At 42.2% G+C, this 15536-nt stretch overlaps 1 protein-coding gene across 1 annotated transcript; it reads right to left on the minus strand.

Annotated features, from left to right (window-relative positions):
• Positions 1-10079: 10079 nt before the first annotated feature.
• On the minus strand, positions 10080-10835 carry LOC110590011 (microtubule-associated proteins 1A/1B light chain 3B-like). The gene has a single exon (XM_044918805.1). It carries the CDS (start codon positions 10727-10729, stop codon positions 10352-10354), a length of 378 nt encoding a protein of 125 aa, XP_044774740.1. The 5' UTR covers positions 10730-10835; the 3' UTR covers positions 10080-10351.
• Between the last annotated feature and the right edge of the window lie 4701 nt (positions 10836-15536).

Below are 15536 nucleotides of genomic sequence, written 5' to 3' on the forward strand. Positions count from 1 at the left end.
AATCATAGGAAACAAACAGAGTTGCTGGAGGGGAGAGGGTGGGATGGGGTAACTGGGTGATGGACATTAAGGAAGACACGTGATGTAATGAGCATTGGGTATTATATAAGACTGATGAATCACTGACTTCTACCTCTGAAACTAATAATACATTATATGTTAATTGACTATAAATTTAAAAATTAAAAAAAAAAAAGAACAAGCAGGCAAGTACAGCACAGCTCATGATGCATGAAGCCAGAAGTTGATGCTGCCTTGTAACTAATATTGACAGTCTTAATGCTTCATTCTCTTCAGTATCTTTGACATGATGTCCCAGAATATCAGTCCTCAACTATATGCTGACCCCATGGATGCAGCCATATGGGGAAAAATGAACCAATCCTTCCTGCAGGACCACACACTTGCCCAACAGCAAGTTTCTCTAATGCTTCTTCTTGACACACTTGGCAGTTCAGCTTTGGGGGGATAAGAAATCAGGTTATGAAAGCTGAGGATGGTTGGCCTCACATGGAGACCTAAGAGCTGAAGATCATTAAAAGTGGAGGCTGAAGGCTACAGGAAGGTACCTCAGGTAGCTGTTAAGCCTGTAATTCATTACTGTGGTCCAGATGGCCTAACCACTTAGGCCTTCAACAACGGCTCGATGTGGGTACTTGAGATTCTGGGATACAAAAGCAGGTGCCTTCAAGAAGCAGGCAGATAATGTCTAGGAGTAAAGTGGCCAGAGCAATGTATCCTATTAAGTAGGTGTGGCCTTTGTTTCTAAAAGAATTGTGCATTCTCCCATTTTTCTTGAGACACATGGCTTTCTGTATCTCTCATTTTCCCTCTTTGGGAGAGATGTGTGAGCATAAAAATTATTTTACTTTCCACTTCCTTGTATGTGAAATAACAGAGCAAGCGAGTTGATAATTGCCGACTTGCACTCAGCATAGACACAAGAAAAGGAGTGGGGAGGGTGGGGACCTGGGTAAACTGCGGAACTGGGGCGGTGTATTACATCTTGTCAAAGATAAACAAAGCCAGACACCTGTCAAACTGGTAAGGACAGATTTTAATCAGTAATAACTATTACAATAGGGAAAAGCATGCAATGTGAACTGAACTCAACTTTGGATTGTACAAAGGTGACTGGGACTTTTAAAGGGAGAATGAAGGAATAGGGGGTGGGTTAGTGGGTCTCAGTAGAGTCAGGGAAGTGAAAAATTTACAAAAAGTGGGAAGGGAAGGTGTTCCATGAGAAATGCATCTGAGGTAGCAAACTTAGGGAAGTTAGGGACACTTAGGGAAGTTACTCTCCTGCCCTCCCACAGAGATTGGGAGACAGGGGCCCTACCCTCAGGTATTGGCTGGAACAAAGAGGAAATTATTTTGGCAGCCTTGAGCTTTCTCAGGCAGGCACTTTAAGGGGGGCTGGGTCATCCTAGGGATGTGGCCTTGAGCTGTTAGAAACTATTCATGTTTTTTCAAGTCTTTATAGGCCAAGGTTGAGGCCCAGTAGAGAGGAAGGCTCAGAGGAGCCTGGCTAGGACTTGGTCAAGGATTGGATCTTGGTCAGTCTTAAGGTTATGCCCACTGCTTAGCTCAAATGGTTATTACCACTTAGGACCTGACATTGCCAAGTCTTCCAATTGCTGAAGGAAAGCTAGAAATGCAGATATTGGCATAAAATCTCTCAATTCAAAAATTTTGGTAGCTTATTCCAATACATATATTTTTAATTTTAGCAGGACAGGCAAAAAAAAACTTGTCTGTGGGTGAGCCATGGCCCTGGGACCACCAGTTTACAGCCTCTGCATAAACTAATTGGGGGGGAAAATTAACCCTTAACCTTCATTCTTTCCTCATAAAAATGTCACCATTTGGCAATAGCACTTCCCCAAATCTTTGTGTGTGTTCAGTTTGACTTATGAAGTATAAATAAAAATGCCTTCTTTTTTGTGACCTCTACACCCAACATGGGGCTTGAACTCACAACCCCAAGATCAAGAGTCTCATGCTCTACTGACTGAGCCAGCCAGGTGCCCCAAAAACGCTCTCTGACATGTGAACTTTTCCCTCCCAGACAAGGTAGATAAGAACACTTCCTTAGTTCACTGCTAAGTTCTATGGCTTACGAATCCTTTTCCTTTAAGAACTTACCTTTATCTCATAGCTTTGGGAACAAGTTTACTCTGCTGAGAAAACTTGGCAAAAGATTATATTTAGAAAAGTGTAGAGCCAGGCAAATTCCTCTATCAGCTGCACTGCAACCCATGACCCCACAGGAGCCAGAGCCTGCATCCTGCTATTTCTGCCTGCCCTTTGGAGGACTTTTTATGAAACACATAATTGGGTACTTCTGCCTTGTATGCCCAAGAGAAGTTTATAAGCACAGATTTAAAAGCATAATAAATCCCTCTTTGTAATAATTGGAATTGCCTGATTTTATTGTTAGCTTAGATGCCAGAACATTAAAAAGAGAGAAAGGCCATTATAAGAAGTAAAAGGGAGAGTTTAGCTCCTTCTCTCCCCTCCCATCTAAGCCAAGAGTTCATTTCTTAACCCTTTCTCCTTGTATCTATCTACCTGTAAGCAGACAACAGTGCTCTATGCTTTCAGCTTCAGGAAAAGATACCTAGTTGGGCTATCCTCAAGTAGCAGGAGTTTACTCCAAGGAAAGATGAAGAATAAGGGCAAGAGGAATCTTTTGGGAACTCACAGACTGCCGTGCAGGGCGAAGGACTCACTGAAATTCAAGGTTTGTTCTGGAACCAAGAGGGGTTCCTGATCCCAGGATTCAGTTCCATCGACAAGGCGCTTGACTCCCAGCCTACAGGAGGGGCTGGCCTATCCCTGACCTTTATGGGGTGTTATGGACTGAATTGTGTCCCCTACCCTCAAATTCATATATTGAAGTCCTAGTACCTCAGAACGTGACCTAATTTGGAAATAGGGCTTTTAAAAAGGTGATTAAATTAAAAGGAGCTCATTAGGGTGGGCCCTAATCCAGTATAACTGGTGTCCTTATTAGTAGGAGATTAGGACACAGACCCACCCAGAGAGAAGATCATGTAAAGACAGAGAGAAGACATCTACATGTAAGCCAAGGAGAGAGACCTCAGAAGAGACAACCCTGTTGACGTCTTGGTCTTGGACTTCCAGCCTCCAGAGCTAGGTGCTTGCTAGAAGCTGCTGCCACTACCCACCATCCTACCCGCTATCTCCAGACCATGGCTTGTGCTGATCCAAAGCCTCTGCCTATCAGTAGCTGCTGTGGCCTCATGGCCCTTCCTGTTGGGCAGAGCACTCCAACAACCCTCCTTTCAGACTGCTAGATCAGGTTTCCTGCCTTCTTCCAATTCTGTGGTCAGGAGGTCACAGGGTATGCTCCCAAGCCATATAAGGCTGTTTACTTTGTTGTGAGGCTATAGAGAGACTCTCCTTAGAAAGGGGTGTATGTGTGTACACAAGCTGTCTGCTTGTGTGTGCATACATGTGTATGTGTGTACACAAATGTGTGAAAGATGCTTAGATTTAGCCCATTGCCACAGCCACTTCTCCGAAAGCAGGTTTATTCTAGAAAATGGAAACAAGTCTACAGTGACAATGAAGTGGTGGTAGGGGGAGGGAGGTTGGACTGCAATGTCGTTTGAGGAAACCTTGTAGATAAAGAAAATGTTTTGATTTTGGCCATGATTTCATGAACATATTTATCTTTCCAAAACTCAAGAAATCATAACCCTTATGACATGGATGCTATTATTGCATTAAATTAAAACCCTCCCCCCCAAAAAATTCCAAGCAGAACTTGGGGTTTTTTTTAAAGCCATTTTAAGAGGTGAGTTTCCAGATATTTGGCACCTTGGGGGATGACAAAGAGGCCTGAAGGCCTCGGCCAAGCTCTAGAGATAGCTCTGCAGAAACCCCCCCCTCTTTAGGACATGAAAGTGATTGCTCTACTCTGCTTGGCCTGGCAAACAATGAAGTCAATAAGCAAGGAAGGACAGGGTGCGTGGGGAAATGAGTGAGCAAGCAGGGTCAGATGGAGGCGTTGCGTAATCGTGAATGAGGAAGTCTCAGCTGATTACAGTGGTTACTATTTTCATAGTGTCTGCAAACCTCCGATTCAGGGAGCGTAAGAAAACACCCTCTGGTCTGAGCCCTACTTTTGTTCATCACTCAGGAACTAAGTTTTCTCAACTTTGTAATACAAGCGCAGCTCCGGTTCCACTTTGGTGTGCAGGCTTTGATAGCCCTCTGTCAGCGCAAGGACTTAATGAGGCATTGTTGACTGTGGCAAACCTGGAAAGAATCTTGCCAGCACCGAGAAGAGGCATGCCCAGCACAGCCCCAATGACTAGCTTCACCCTGCTGGCTTCACTGTAGGCTGGGTGGGCAGGAGTAGAGCCATTACATCCCACTAGTTCAAAAATAGTAGAATTCAAAGATACAATCGAATTTTTAAGAAAAATCCTTAAAACAGAGACAGGGATTTTTCACCAAATACTCCTTTTTAATAAACTTTGTATTGAGATACAGCATATACAGAAAAAAGCACACCAATTATACTAGGACAGCTCAATGAAATGCCACAAATGGCTGACCCCTGGGTGAGCATCCAGGTCAAGAAACAGAACCCTTAGAAGCCCCCTCATGCCATCTCCAGTCACTGTCTCTGCACACCACACCCAAGATAACCACCACCCGGACTTTTAACAGCATTAAATAATTTTACTTCTGGAGTACCTGGTGGCTCTGTAGGTGAAGTGTCTGCCTTCGGCTCAGGTCATGATCTCAGTGTCCTGGGATTGAGCCCCACATCTGGATCCTGCTTAGTGGGGAGCCTGCTTCTTCCTCTCTCTGTCTCTCCCTGCTGCTTCTGCTCTCTCTCTCTCAAATGAATAAATAAAATCTTTAAAAATAATAATTTTACTTTTCCTTGACACTCATTTAAATGTAATCTTATAAGACAAATTCCTTTGCGTCTGGCTTATGTCATTCAAACTTCTGTTTGTGGAGCACCTGGGTGGCTCAGTCGTTAAGCATCTGCCTTCGGCTCAGGTCATGATCCCAGGGTCCTGGGATCGAGCCCCGCATGGGGCTCCCTGCTCAGCGGGAGGCCTGCTTCTCCCTCTCCCACTCCCCCTGCTTGTGTTCCCTCTCTTGTTGTCTCTCTCTCTCTGTCAAATAAATAAATAAAATCTTTAAAAAAAATTCTGTTTGCAAGATTTATCTGTATTTTTACTTATAAATGTTTACTCCCATTGTTGTACGATTCTTCATTCTATGACTGTACCACCATTTATTTATTCCTCTACTCAGGTTCTGTATTTGGACTGTTCCAAGTTTGGGGTTAATATGAATAGTGCTGTTGTGAACATTTTAGTACATGTCTTTACATGAATATATGTCCCGAATTCTGCTGAGTATATATCTAGAAGCTGAATTGTTGGCTCAGATATTCAGTTTTAGTAGATTCTACCCAGCAATTTTCTAAAAGGCTGTAGCAATGTTCGCTTCCACCGTTTGTGTACAAGGGTTCCCGTTGGTCCTCCTCTTTGTCAGCATTGGTTTTCCACATCTTTTTCATTATTACCATTCCAGTGGGTCAGAAATTCTTTTGAGAAAAACTAAAGTTATAAGCTGGGAAGGAATCGTCACCATAAAGATGTTCTCAACATTAGGCAAATTTTGTTTCCTACAGAATTAAGTATGTGGAAGACTTTTCTGGCTTCAGATAAGCAATTATATACTTAATATCAGAAGACTCCCAAATGTAATTACAGTTAAGGCTCAAGTACGTTCTGTGAATAATCATAATGTGGTGGAAGGAATGGCAATTGGTGCAGCCATTTGGAAGAGTAACTCAGAGGTATCCACCAAAGTTTCCAATGTCCATTGACATGGCAACTTGTTCTTGGGAATAATAACACAGAAATTCCTAAGTATAAAAAGATTTTCATACAAATATATTCCTTTGATATTGTTTGTGATAGCAAAAAATTGGACACCACCTAAGTGTTTGTCAGCATGAAAGTGGTTTACTATATCATGCTATGTTCATACTATGGCGTACTGTGCAGCCATTAAGAATAATGACATTGATACTGTGTACTTCCATGGAAAAATATCCATAGTGTATTGTTAAGTTAAAAAAAAAAAGAAAATTTAGAAATGATATGTATGGTGCGACTTCACATTTCTTGGAAAACAACAAACCAATAAGCATTGAAAATAGTCTGGAAGAAAACACTAAGAACTAACGGGGATTTACTTGTGGGAATAGGATTAGAAAACTAGAATCAAGAGAGATGTACGATCTTACTCTTTTGTATTTTTGTTCTTTTTGAATTTTTTGCTATGATAAAATATTATTTTACAATTTTTAAAACACATAACCTTTCTAGTATAAAACAACACTAATGAGGGTTTCGCTTTGATATGCCTTCTTCATTAAGATGATGAATTTCACTAACCCTGATACCCTAACACCTCAATCATTGGCTCCGATGGTTAAGTTAGGTTAGATTATTGCTTAGCAAATGTTCGTTCCCCCAACTCCACCCTCCATGGGAGCAGCGTACTTCCCCATCCCACTGATGTTGGTCATGACCGAATTACTTGCTTGGGTCATTGGAAACTGGGCAGAAGTGACAGTGTATCAATTCCAGGGCTAGGACTTAAAAGACGTCATGTGTTTTCACACATATGTGTTTTCATCCCTCTGGGACCTTCTCATTTTCTTAATGAGAAAAATGTGCCCCAGGTAGACCTGCTGCACAGCAAGAAACATGGCAGGGAACTGCCTCATCTGACCACATGAGAGCATGGGAATGCTTATTTATTGTTGTATGCCACTGAATTTGTTTTGTTTTGTAGTTACTACTATGCTGATATCTGATGGAGACATTCACTATCAATTTTCTTGATTTTCTGTCCCACTGACACTTTTTTTTTTAATGGGCTTACTTTAAAAACCTAATTTCCTATTTTAGCTCTATCGTAAGCTATAACAATCATGAAACATAAACTCTATGTGCTACTTATATATTAAATACACATTAATACGCATAAATATATAACTATTAAATGTTTTAAGTTGATCTTTCTCACTCCCTAGAACTATCTGGCCCACCATCAGTAGTATAAATATCACATTTTCAGAAATCCTGACACCAGATATATTCGCTCTCTTCTCTTATTTAGTAGTTGTAGACATTTGCAGGTTGACATGTAGAGTCTGTGGTCCTGAACTAAGCATATTTCTGACTGTCGGAAGTGGAGATAAACCAAAGTTTTTGGTGGCTTTATCACTGTGCAGTAATTTTCTGGGTTTACCAGCTAAAGCTATGGGGGGGGGACAATATGTTGTAATGGGAGCCATTAGTTAACTTGTCAATATGCAGTATTTGTTCCATGTTTCCTTATACAAATAAGTTAGTGACATCTATTGTATTTAAACCCAAGGTTTTCTCCTACTCCTGGGCGCAGTATGGAGACACCCTGAAAAGAACTGAAATAGCAACAAAAATTCAGCCAATTCAAAGGCAAAAGTATTTGAGATCTACCAATGGCCAAGTGTCAATATGGGGTAAGTAATGACTGAGCATTGAGCAGCTGTTGTTGATCAGTTTTACTCTTGTAGTTTGACATATAGAATTATTTTGTCTACCACCAGTAGTATGAATACCACACTTTCACATATGCTGTCCGTAAGTAATATCTTCTTGACATCTTGAATTCTTTTATATGGCTATGCAATGATGGCTTGTTGCAACTGGCATTCTCTGTGATGGCAAAATGAGTGAACCCCAACTCTCAGCACATGTTTGCTCTTGGCTGGGATTTCCTGAGATCTAAGACATGGGTACCATACTTCTCATTTAATTCCAAAGTCTTATGTAAATCTATCCCAATGTTAGGCAAAATTCCTATTCCTTGTGGCTCCTAAAGAAACATTATTCCATACTTAGCACAAAGAGCTTTCATGATAAACTCTTATATAAAGCCCTTTTATAATTGTGGGTTCTTCTGGAAAAAAAGAACCACTGACACTCTTTTCAGAACTTGCCACTCGAACATGGACTTGTCTATTGAATTCTGAAGCTGGGAAGAATTTCTCAGGGAGTCAGAGTCTCCAGTCCCTTTTCCTCCAAATCTACCAGGCAACCTTGGAAAATACTCCCTTTCCATGAAATGGAGCTGTTTGGCCATAGATTCATTGTAATCCTAGAATTCCCCAAAGAATTCAAGGATCTGATTTCCCACATGTAGAAAGTTTCCAGACACAAAATGTTATGTGAATTTTACATAAAGCATATTTTATAAACAAATTAAAAATACATTCTGGGAACTTCCTCAACTTAATAAAAACCAACATATAGCCTCATATTTACTGATGAAACCTTTCCCTCTAAGGTCAGAAAAAAGACAAAGATATTTTCTTTTGCCACTTTTATTCAACATTTCATTAGAGATTCTAGCCAACTCAATTAAATAAGAAAAAGGGAATAAATGGTATTTCACATCATAAAGGAAAAAAGTAAAGTTATTTCTATGTATAGGTGACATGATCTTGACTACAGAAAATCCTAAGGAACACACAGCATACACACACACATACATACCCTCTAGGACTAATAAACAAGCTCATTGTACACTGAAAACCATAAAACATAGTTGGAAGGAATTAAAGAAGACATAAATAAATGGAAAGGTATCCCGTGCTTGTGAATTGGAAATCTAAGTATTGTTAAGATGGCAATACTCTTCAAAACTGTTCTACAAATTTACTGCTTTCCCTATAAAAATCCCAGGTGGCTTTTTTTTTTTTTTTTTTTTTTTGCAGAAATGGACAAGTGGATCCTAAACTTCCTATGAAAAAGTTAAGATGAGGTCATAAGGGTGGCTCCTAATCCAATCTGACCAACATCCTTATAAAAAGGAGAAAGGTATGTGGACAGACAGGCACAGAAGGTAGACGGTGTGAAAAGGTACAGGGAGAATGCCATGTGAAGACAGAGGAAGGGAGTGATGCTTTCTATAAGCCAAGGAGCACCAAAGGTTGCCAGCAAACCACCAGATACTAGGAAGAGACAAGAAAGGATTCTTCCTTACAGATTTCAGAAGCATGGTCCTGGCAACACCCTGATTTTGGACTTCTAGCCTCCAAAACTGTGAGAGAATAAATTTCTGTTGTTCTAAGCCCCCTAGTTTGCAGTATTTTGTTAGGGCAGCCCTGGAAAACCAGTACAAACTAGTTTCTTTGTTAGGGGTAGTAAACGCGTGTGTGTATGTGCATGCGTGCACGAGTGTGCTCTAAACAAATCTGGACTATTTCGTTATTTCACATCCAAATCTTCTTCTACTGTTTTCAGCTCAACTGCACATACAAACAACATGACTAAACTAGTCCCAGGAGCAGAGTCAACAGCTTCCTACAGTGATATAAACGATAAAAGACTACATCTGTCCAGCAGTGTCTCTAGAGTTTTGCACTGCAGTTACAATTACTCTTTGGGGGTAGTGTGTCTGAAATTGCCTCTGTAAAAGGCATAAGGGCCCTGGAGGGTGCCCCATAGTTACTTGCATCCTAAGGGGGAAAAGAGAGCTGGAAGTCCTAGCTTGGGCTCTCTGGAAAGCAGACGTGAGACAGTGCTTGTGTGCCCAGGCTTTATGGGGAGGAGCAATCACAGGGCAGTGAAGGCCATGTTATCTGGCAGGTTAGCGAAGGGCATACACAGCTTGCTTCTGCTGGGGACTTCGGGAGCCTCATGGGGCACACCTCAGATTTACCTTAGCCAGAGGGCAAGGTTGCTGGAGTCCTTACTTATCAGTTTCCACCATGGGTGGAAGGCCATGGTGGAGGGCTACTTCCAAGGACTCAGGGGCTCCAGAGGCCCCAGAAGGTCCTCGGGGGCTTCTAGCTGGAAGCTTTTGGGTTGGCATGCCCAGAGATGGGGGTACTAAGGGGATCTGGGGTGTCTGGAGGGGAGACACCAGCAGTGTGTTCTCTAGTGGCCATCCATGTCTTTAGAAAGATAAGGGTGCATGAAATCAACATAAAGATCAAATCTGCACTTCTTTTTTTTTTTTAGAATACAAAGTATTTTATTTTTAAACTTCTAAATTTGAAAACAAAACAGCCTAGGTTAAATAATGTAGTTTTCCAAAGCTGAATGTGCTCATTTGGAGCTCAGTTTTTCTGCTTACAGTACAAAACAACTTCCTAAAACTCCTAGGCAGGAACACTACTGTTTTGATGATCTGTGATTGGATGAACTCATCAATCTCAGTTGGTAATATCCCTTTTTTTCTCCTTGGTAAGGTTTTAAAAAAATTCAAGAACAGATGCATTTTTCTAGTCTTACACAGACAGTTTCATTCCAAATGTCTCCTGAGAAGCGTACACCATATACAGGAATCCGTCTTCGTCCTTCTCACTTTCATACACTTCAGAAATCGGCGTGGACACACTCACCATGCTGTGTCCATTCACTAGCAGGAAGAAGGCTTGATTAGCGTTGAGTTGTAAGCGTCTCCTAATGATCTTGATGAGCTCACTCATGTTGACATGATCAGGTACAAGGAATTTGGTTTTGTCCAGGACAGGAAGTTGCTTCTCACCCTTGTACCGTTCTATTATCACTGGGATTTTGGTAGGATGCTGCTCTCGGATAAGTCGGACATCTTCTACTCTTTGCTCGAAGGTGCGGCGCTGCTTGAAGGTCTTCTCAGGCGGCATGGCGTGGGCGGCGAAGCGGAGGCGGTGAGGCGGAGGGTCCCGGCTGCTGCAGGCGGTGGCGGCGGCAGCAGAAGCTCCTCGACTGTGGCGACAGCGACTTCCCTTGTGTCTCTTCAGCCCGCAGCTGCGTCAGGTGACCGGCGCAGCGTCCCGGGGGGCGGGGCCAAGGCCGTTTGCCACCGCCGCCATGGCGGGCGTCCAAATCTGCACTTCTGACAAGTTCTATCACCCCCAATAATTCCTTTCCATATATTTCCAACCTTCCCAAATCCGAGTCTCTGAAAACATGAATCACCAAAGAGTAGCTTTAAAAGCATAGATACTGCAGTGCAGTGAACCCAAGCAACACGTAATGGGGGTGAGTAATATTTTGTCTAGGTTGAAATTACTTAGTTCTTGTTTGATTATACAGGGATCAAGGAGTATTTGGCTCATAACCTCCCTTTGTGTTGTAACTTCCACAAAACTTTCTGGGTTAGCACTCCTAGCTTATTGGACACCACAAGACAAAGCAAATGGGAGCCCCAGGGCAAGGATTGCCTGAGCTCATTAGCGGCTTTCAGTGGAGAGTAATGTGCTACATGGGAGCAGTCTTGCCCTCGGTTTATCAACTTTCTTACTGAGCTGTCATATGTTCTGCTTTTCCAAGTTGGTCCGTTAGTCTGAAAGGCAGCTGTGCCAAGTTTCCGGAGGCTGTCCTGGCATGCTGTCAGTAAGATGAGGCTCCCGCAGGCAAGGAGATCATATTTTACCTTGTCTGAATATGTTAATAATGTCCCAATCCCTCTAAGAAGGGTACAGCTTCTCAATGGCCTGTATCAGTAACAACTTGGTTTTAGCAGCAGCACAGGGTTTGCAATCAGGTAGGTGAGCTGTCATTTGACAGCATGAAAAAAGAGGGAGAGAGAGGAGAAGAGAAGAATGTGGGGCTTAGAAATCAGGAGAAAAAAAGGAAAAGGAGAGAGAGAAGGGAAGAAGGGGATTGAAAGCAATAAGAAAAAAGGTTTTACATGAAAGTGTACCTTACTACAGGTTGATGTCCTTTTGAAATGGACATTGTCTCAATACGGATTCCCTCAGAAGCCAATCCCAGGATAAGCAGCAGAGTGCAAAGAATTAATGTGAGAAGTGAAGGTGAGGGAGCAGGGAAGTGATCCAGGATGGGAGGGGTGTCGATCAAAGATGTTACCAAGCCAGCTTCCACGGTGGGCAGCTGGAGCTTAGGCCTTGTGTGGAAGACCCACGTCAGAGTTATCCCACCTAAAGGCGAAGGAGGTGGCCTATTTATACAGCTATTTACGGTAACCATTGTTTGATGGCTTTTCCTGGGGGGGTGGGGGGCGGCATCGTAATTCCTTTGGTGCTTCCAGTCTGTGGCAAGGAAATACTCAGTGGAAATGCAGTGAGGGACACTTGGAAAGGAAGCCAATGGGCATGAAGTCGGGAGGCCAAGAGGATGGCGGGCAGGGCCTCCAGTGTAGACCACAGCTGTCTGCTCAGTTTTCTTTTTAACCTCCTCCTCTTACAAATCTCTATTACTGGCATTTCAAAGGAAGGCAATGATACTGTTTTTGCTTGACTTGGATTGATTCCAACACTTTGCTATGATGTCCCAGACCTAGGTTACCTGAATCCTCTGATGTGAAGCTACCCTCCCATTAGGAGAGCAGAGCTGGGGGTGGATACTTCTGGGACACAGCCATGGAGCTACCTCCTAACTTCTGGTAAATTGGCCTCAGCTTCAATTACCCTAGACAAAAGAAAAAGTAGCTACATGTATTTCATATGAAAGCCTTTCCTCACTGCTTGAGATGACTCATTGCAGGCAGACATGGCTGTCCTAGGCAAATAAAAGCAAAAAATGGGAGCTTTAAAAATTACATTTCTTATAGAATAGGCTGTGGCTTACTTTGGTTGTATTTTGGGTCATAGCCAAGGAAGTTCTGTTACTGAAATAATCAGAGCATCTTGTATGGTCTCACTTAAAAGACATTTCAATGGTGTGGATTTCAAGGGCAAGTTTAATGTATTTCTAAACATGATATGGCCCAATGGCAGTATCAAAATGATGACTAAATCACTTGTTTCAAATACTCATTCTTTTTTTTTAAAGTATGCTCCTCAGCCAACATGGGGCTTGAACTCATGACCCTGAGATCAAGAGTCCCATGTTCTACCCACTGTCAAATATTCATTTAACATGTTGAGAGAATCTTGCAATAGCTGAGCTCTGTTCTCTATGCTAGGGATATAGCAGTGAGGCGCAACAACAAAACTCCTGCCTTGGTGAAAGTGTCATGTACTTGTGCAAAACAGACAATGAATAAATAAGCAAGATATGCAGGGTGTCAGATGATGGTAAGTGCAATGGAAAAGGACAAAGCTGGGTAAAGCGTGAGATATAGTCAGGTTGGGAGCTGCAACCTTAAATAGTGTGGATGAAGCCAGTCACACTTGAGCTGGGTCCAGGCAGAGGGAAAGCATGTGTGAAAGCCCTGAGTTGGGAGTGTGCCTGACCTGTTAGAGCTGCAGCTAAAGGGTGGGGTGGCCAGGGATGAGCCGCTGCAGGGTTTTGACAGAGGCGTGTTATGATATGAATTCCTTCCTTTCCAACATGTACAGGTGGGCAGCTGAGATGAGAAGAGGCTGGGCGGGGAAGGAAGGGGGGGCAGCGAGGCGGAGGCAGGAGTAGTGTAATCACACCATTCTGAGTGTGCTCATTTTAGGGGTAGTAATAACGGAAGGAACTTCTGACAGTTGGCCAGAGGTGCAGTTCAGAGTCGAAGCCTCATTTACACCAGGAACATATCCCACAAATACTCCTTTGCATTTGCTGGTTCTAGTCCACATACATGGTCCCAGAGAGTGAGACACTAACTCAAACAGGGAGTCTGAATCTGATTTATAATAAGCCAAGACCTGAACAGACACCTCACCAAAGAGGATATACAGGTGGCAAATAAGATATAAAAAGATGCTCCACAACATATGTTATCAGGGAATGCAAATTGAAACAACAATGAGATACCACTACACGTGGGTTAGAAAGGCCAAACTCCAGGACGCTGACAACACCAAGTGCTGACGAGGATGTAGAGGAGTGGGAACTCACATTCATGGCTGGTGGGAATGCAAAATGGCTTGGGCGCTTTGGAAGACAATTTGGTGGTTTCTCACAAAACCAAACATACTCTTACCATATGATCCAGCAATCACACTCCTTGCTATTTACCCAAAGGAGCCAAAAACTTATGCCCGCATAAAAACTTGCATATTAATGTTTAGAAGCTTTGTTTATAATTGTTAAAACTTGGAAGCAACCAAGATGTCCTTCAGTAGCTGAGTAGATAAATGGTGGTACTTCCAGACAATGGATTATTATTCGGCCCTGAAAAAAATGAGCTATCAAGCCATGAAAAGACACGGAGGAAATTTAAATGTACATTACTAAGTGAAAGAAGCCAAACTGAAAAGGTTTACATACTGTATGATTGGAACAATATGGCATCCTGGAAAAGGCAAAACTATGGAGACAGTAAAAAGATCCCTGGCTGCCAGGGGTTAGAGAGAAGGAAGAGATGAATAGGTGAAGTACACAGGATTCTGCCTGACACTATAATGGGAAGTCCATGCCATTGCACATTTGTCCAAAGCCATAGAATACACAGCACCAAGAATGAACCCTATTGTAAAGTATGGACTCTGGGTATTAATGATGTGTCAATGTAGATTCATCAATTTTCACAAATGTACCACTTTGGTGGGAGATGTTGATAACGAGGGAGGTTACACATGTGTGGGCATAAATGGGAAACTTCTGTACCTTTTGCTCAATTTTGCTGTGAACTTATAGCTGCCCTAAAAAATAAAGTCTATAAAACAAACAAATTAATTATGGTCTGCTTTGCATATGTGAAAGTAAAGGAAACCTCAATAAAAATGGAGTCTGGAATCCCTGAAGGGGGAGCTCTAATACTACCCCTCACCTTAAGAAACACAGCTTGCATTACCCCAGCTGGAAGAAGCTTACTTTATATACTCCAGCAGCAGGAAGGAAGAATTTCTTCCTGCCCAGCAACAGCCTAGACTTCCACACTTAGCCAAGGAGAATCTGTAACAGCCCTTCCCAGCTTCCTCTCTTCCCCTACAAAAACAAATCCAGACTTGCTTCTGGTTCACCATATTTTTCTTCTCCCAAATTGCAATTCTCTGCCATTCCAGAATAAATTCATTTTCCTGAAAAATAGCTGACTCTTTTGTTTTTTAAGGTCAATATGTATAAAATCTTCTCTTTAATTAGCATGAAGGGGGACACTGGCTTTTGATGAGTTGCCCTGGGCTGGACACTCGTGGGGTTTTTTTTCCTTGCCACCAAAGCTTTTCAGGAGGGGGATATAAAGCTATGGATACTCATTATCCCTACCCTCATCCAGCACACACTAGTCCTTGGGCAGGAAGAATAGATCCAGCTGGTTCCAATGGGAACTTTCCTTTGGACTTCATTTCCGTGAGTTTGGCTCCCTGTGACCAACTGCAGTGAAGTTCTCTGGTGCAGACTGGGGCAGAAAGAAAAAATAATCCTTGAATGAAGCATCTGTGCACTAAATTTTGGTAATCCACTCAATGGAATTTTACACAGCTACTTAAAATAATGGCTATGATGACTTTGTAGCAATATAAGAAATGCTTTGGGGAAAAAGAAAATAAAATACAAACTTGAATACACACCACAATTACCAAGCTGCATTAAAAAAATTTTTAATTTAAATTCAGTTTAATTAACATATAATGTATTATTAGTTTCAGA

The sequence above is a fragment of the Neomonachus schauinslandi genome, chromosome 10, assembly GCF_002201575.2.
Source record: "Neomonachus schauinslandi chromosome 10, ASM220157v2, whole genome shotgun sequence".
NCBI classification, from domain to species: Eukaryota; Metazoa; Chordata; class Mammalia; order Carnivora; family Phocidae; genus Neomonachus; species Neomonachus schauinslandi.

Bases quoted from the DNA above. Each gene is read 5' to 3' on its own strand.
- LOC110590011 (XM_044918805.1), bottom strand. From the start codon at position 10,729: ATGCCGCCTGAGAAGACCTTCAAGCAGCGCCGCACCTTCGAGCAAAGA.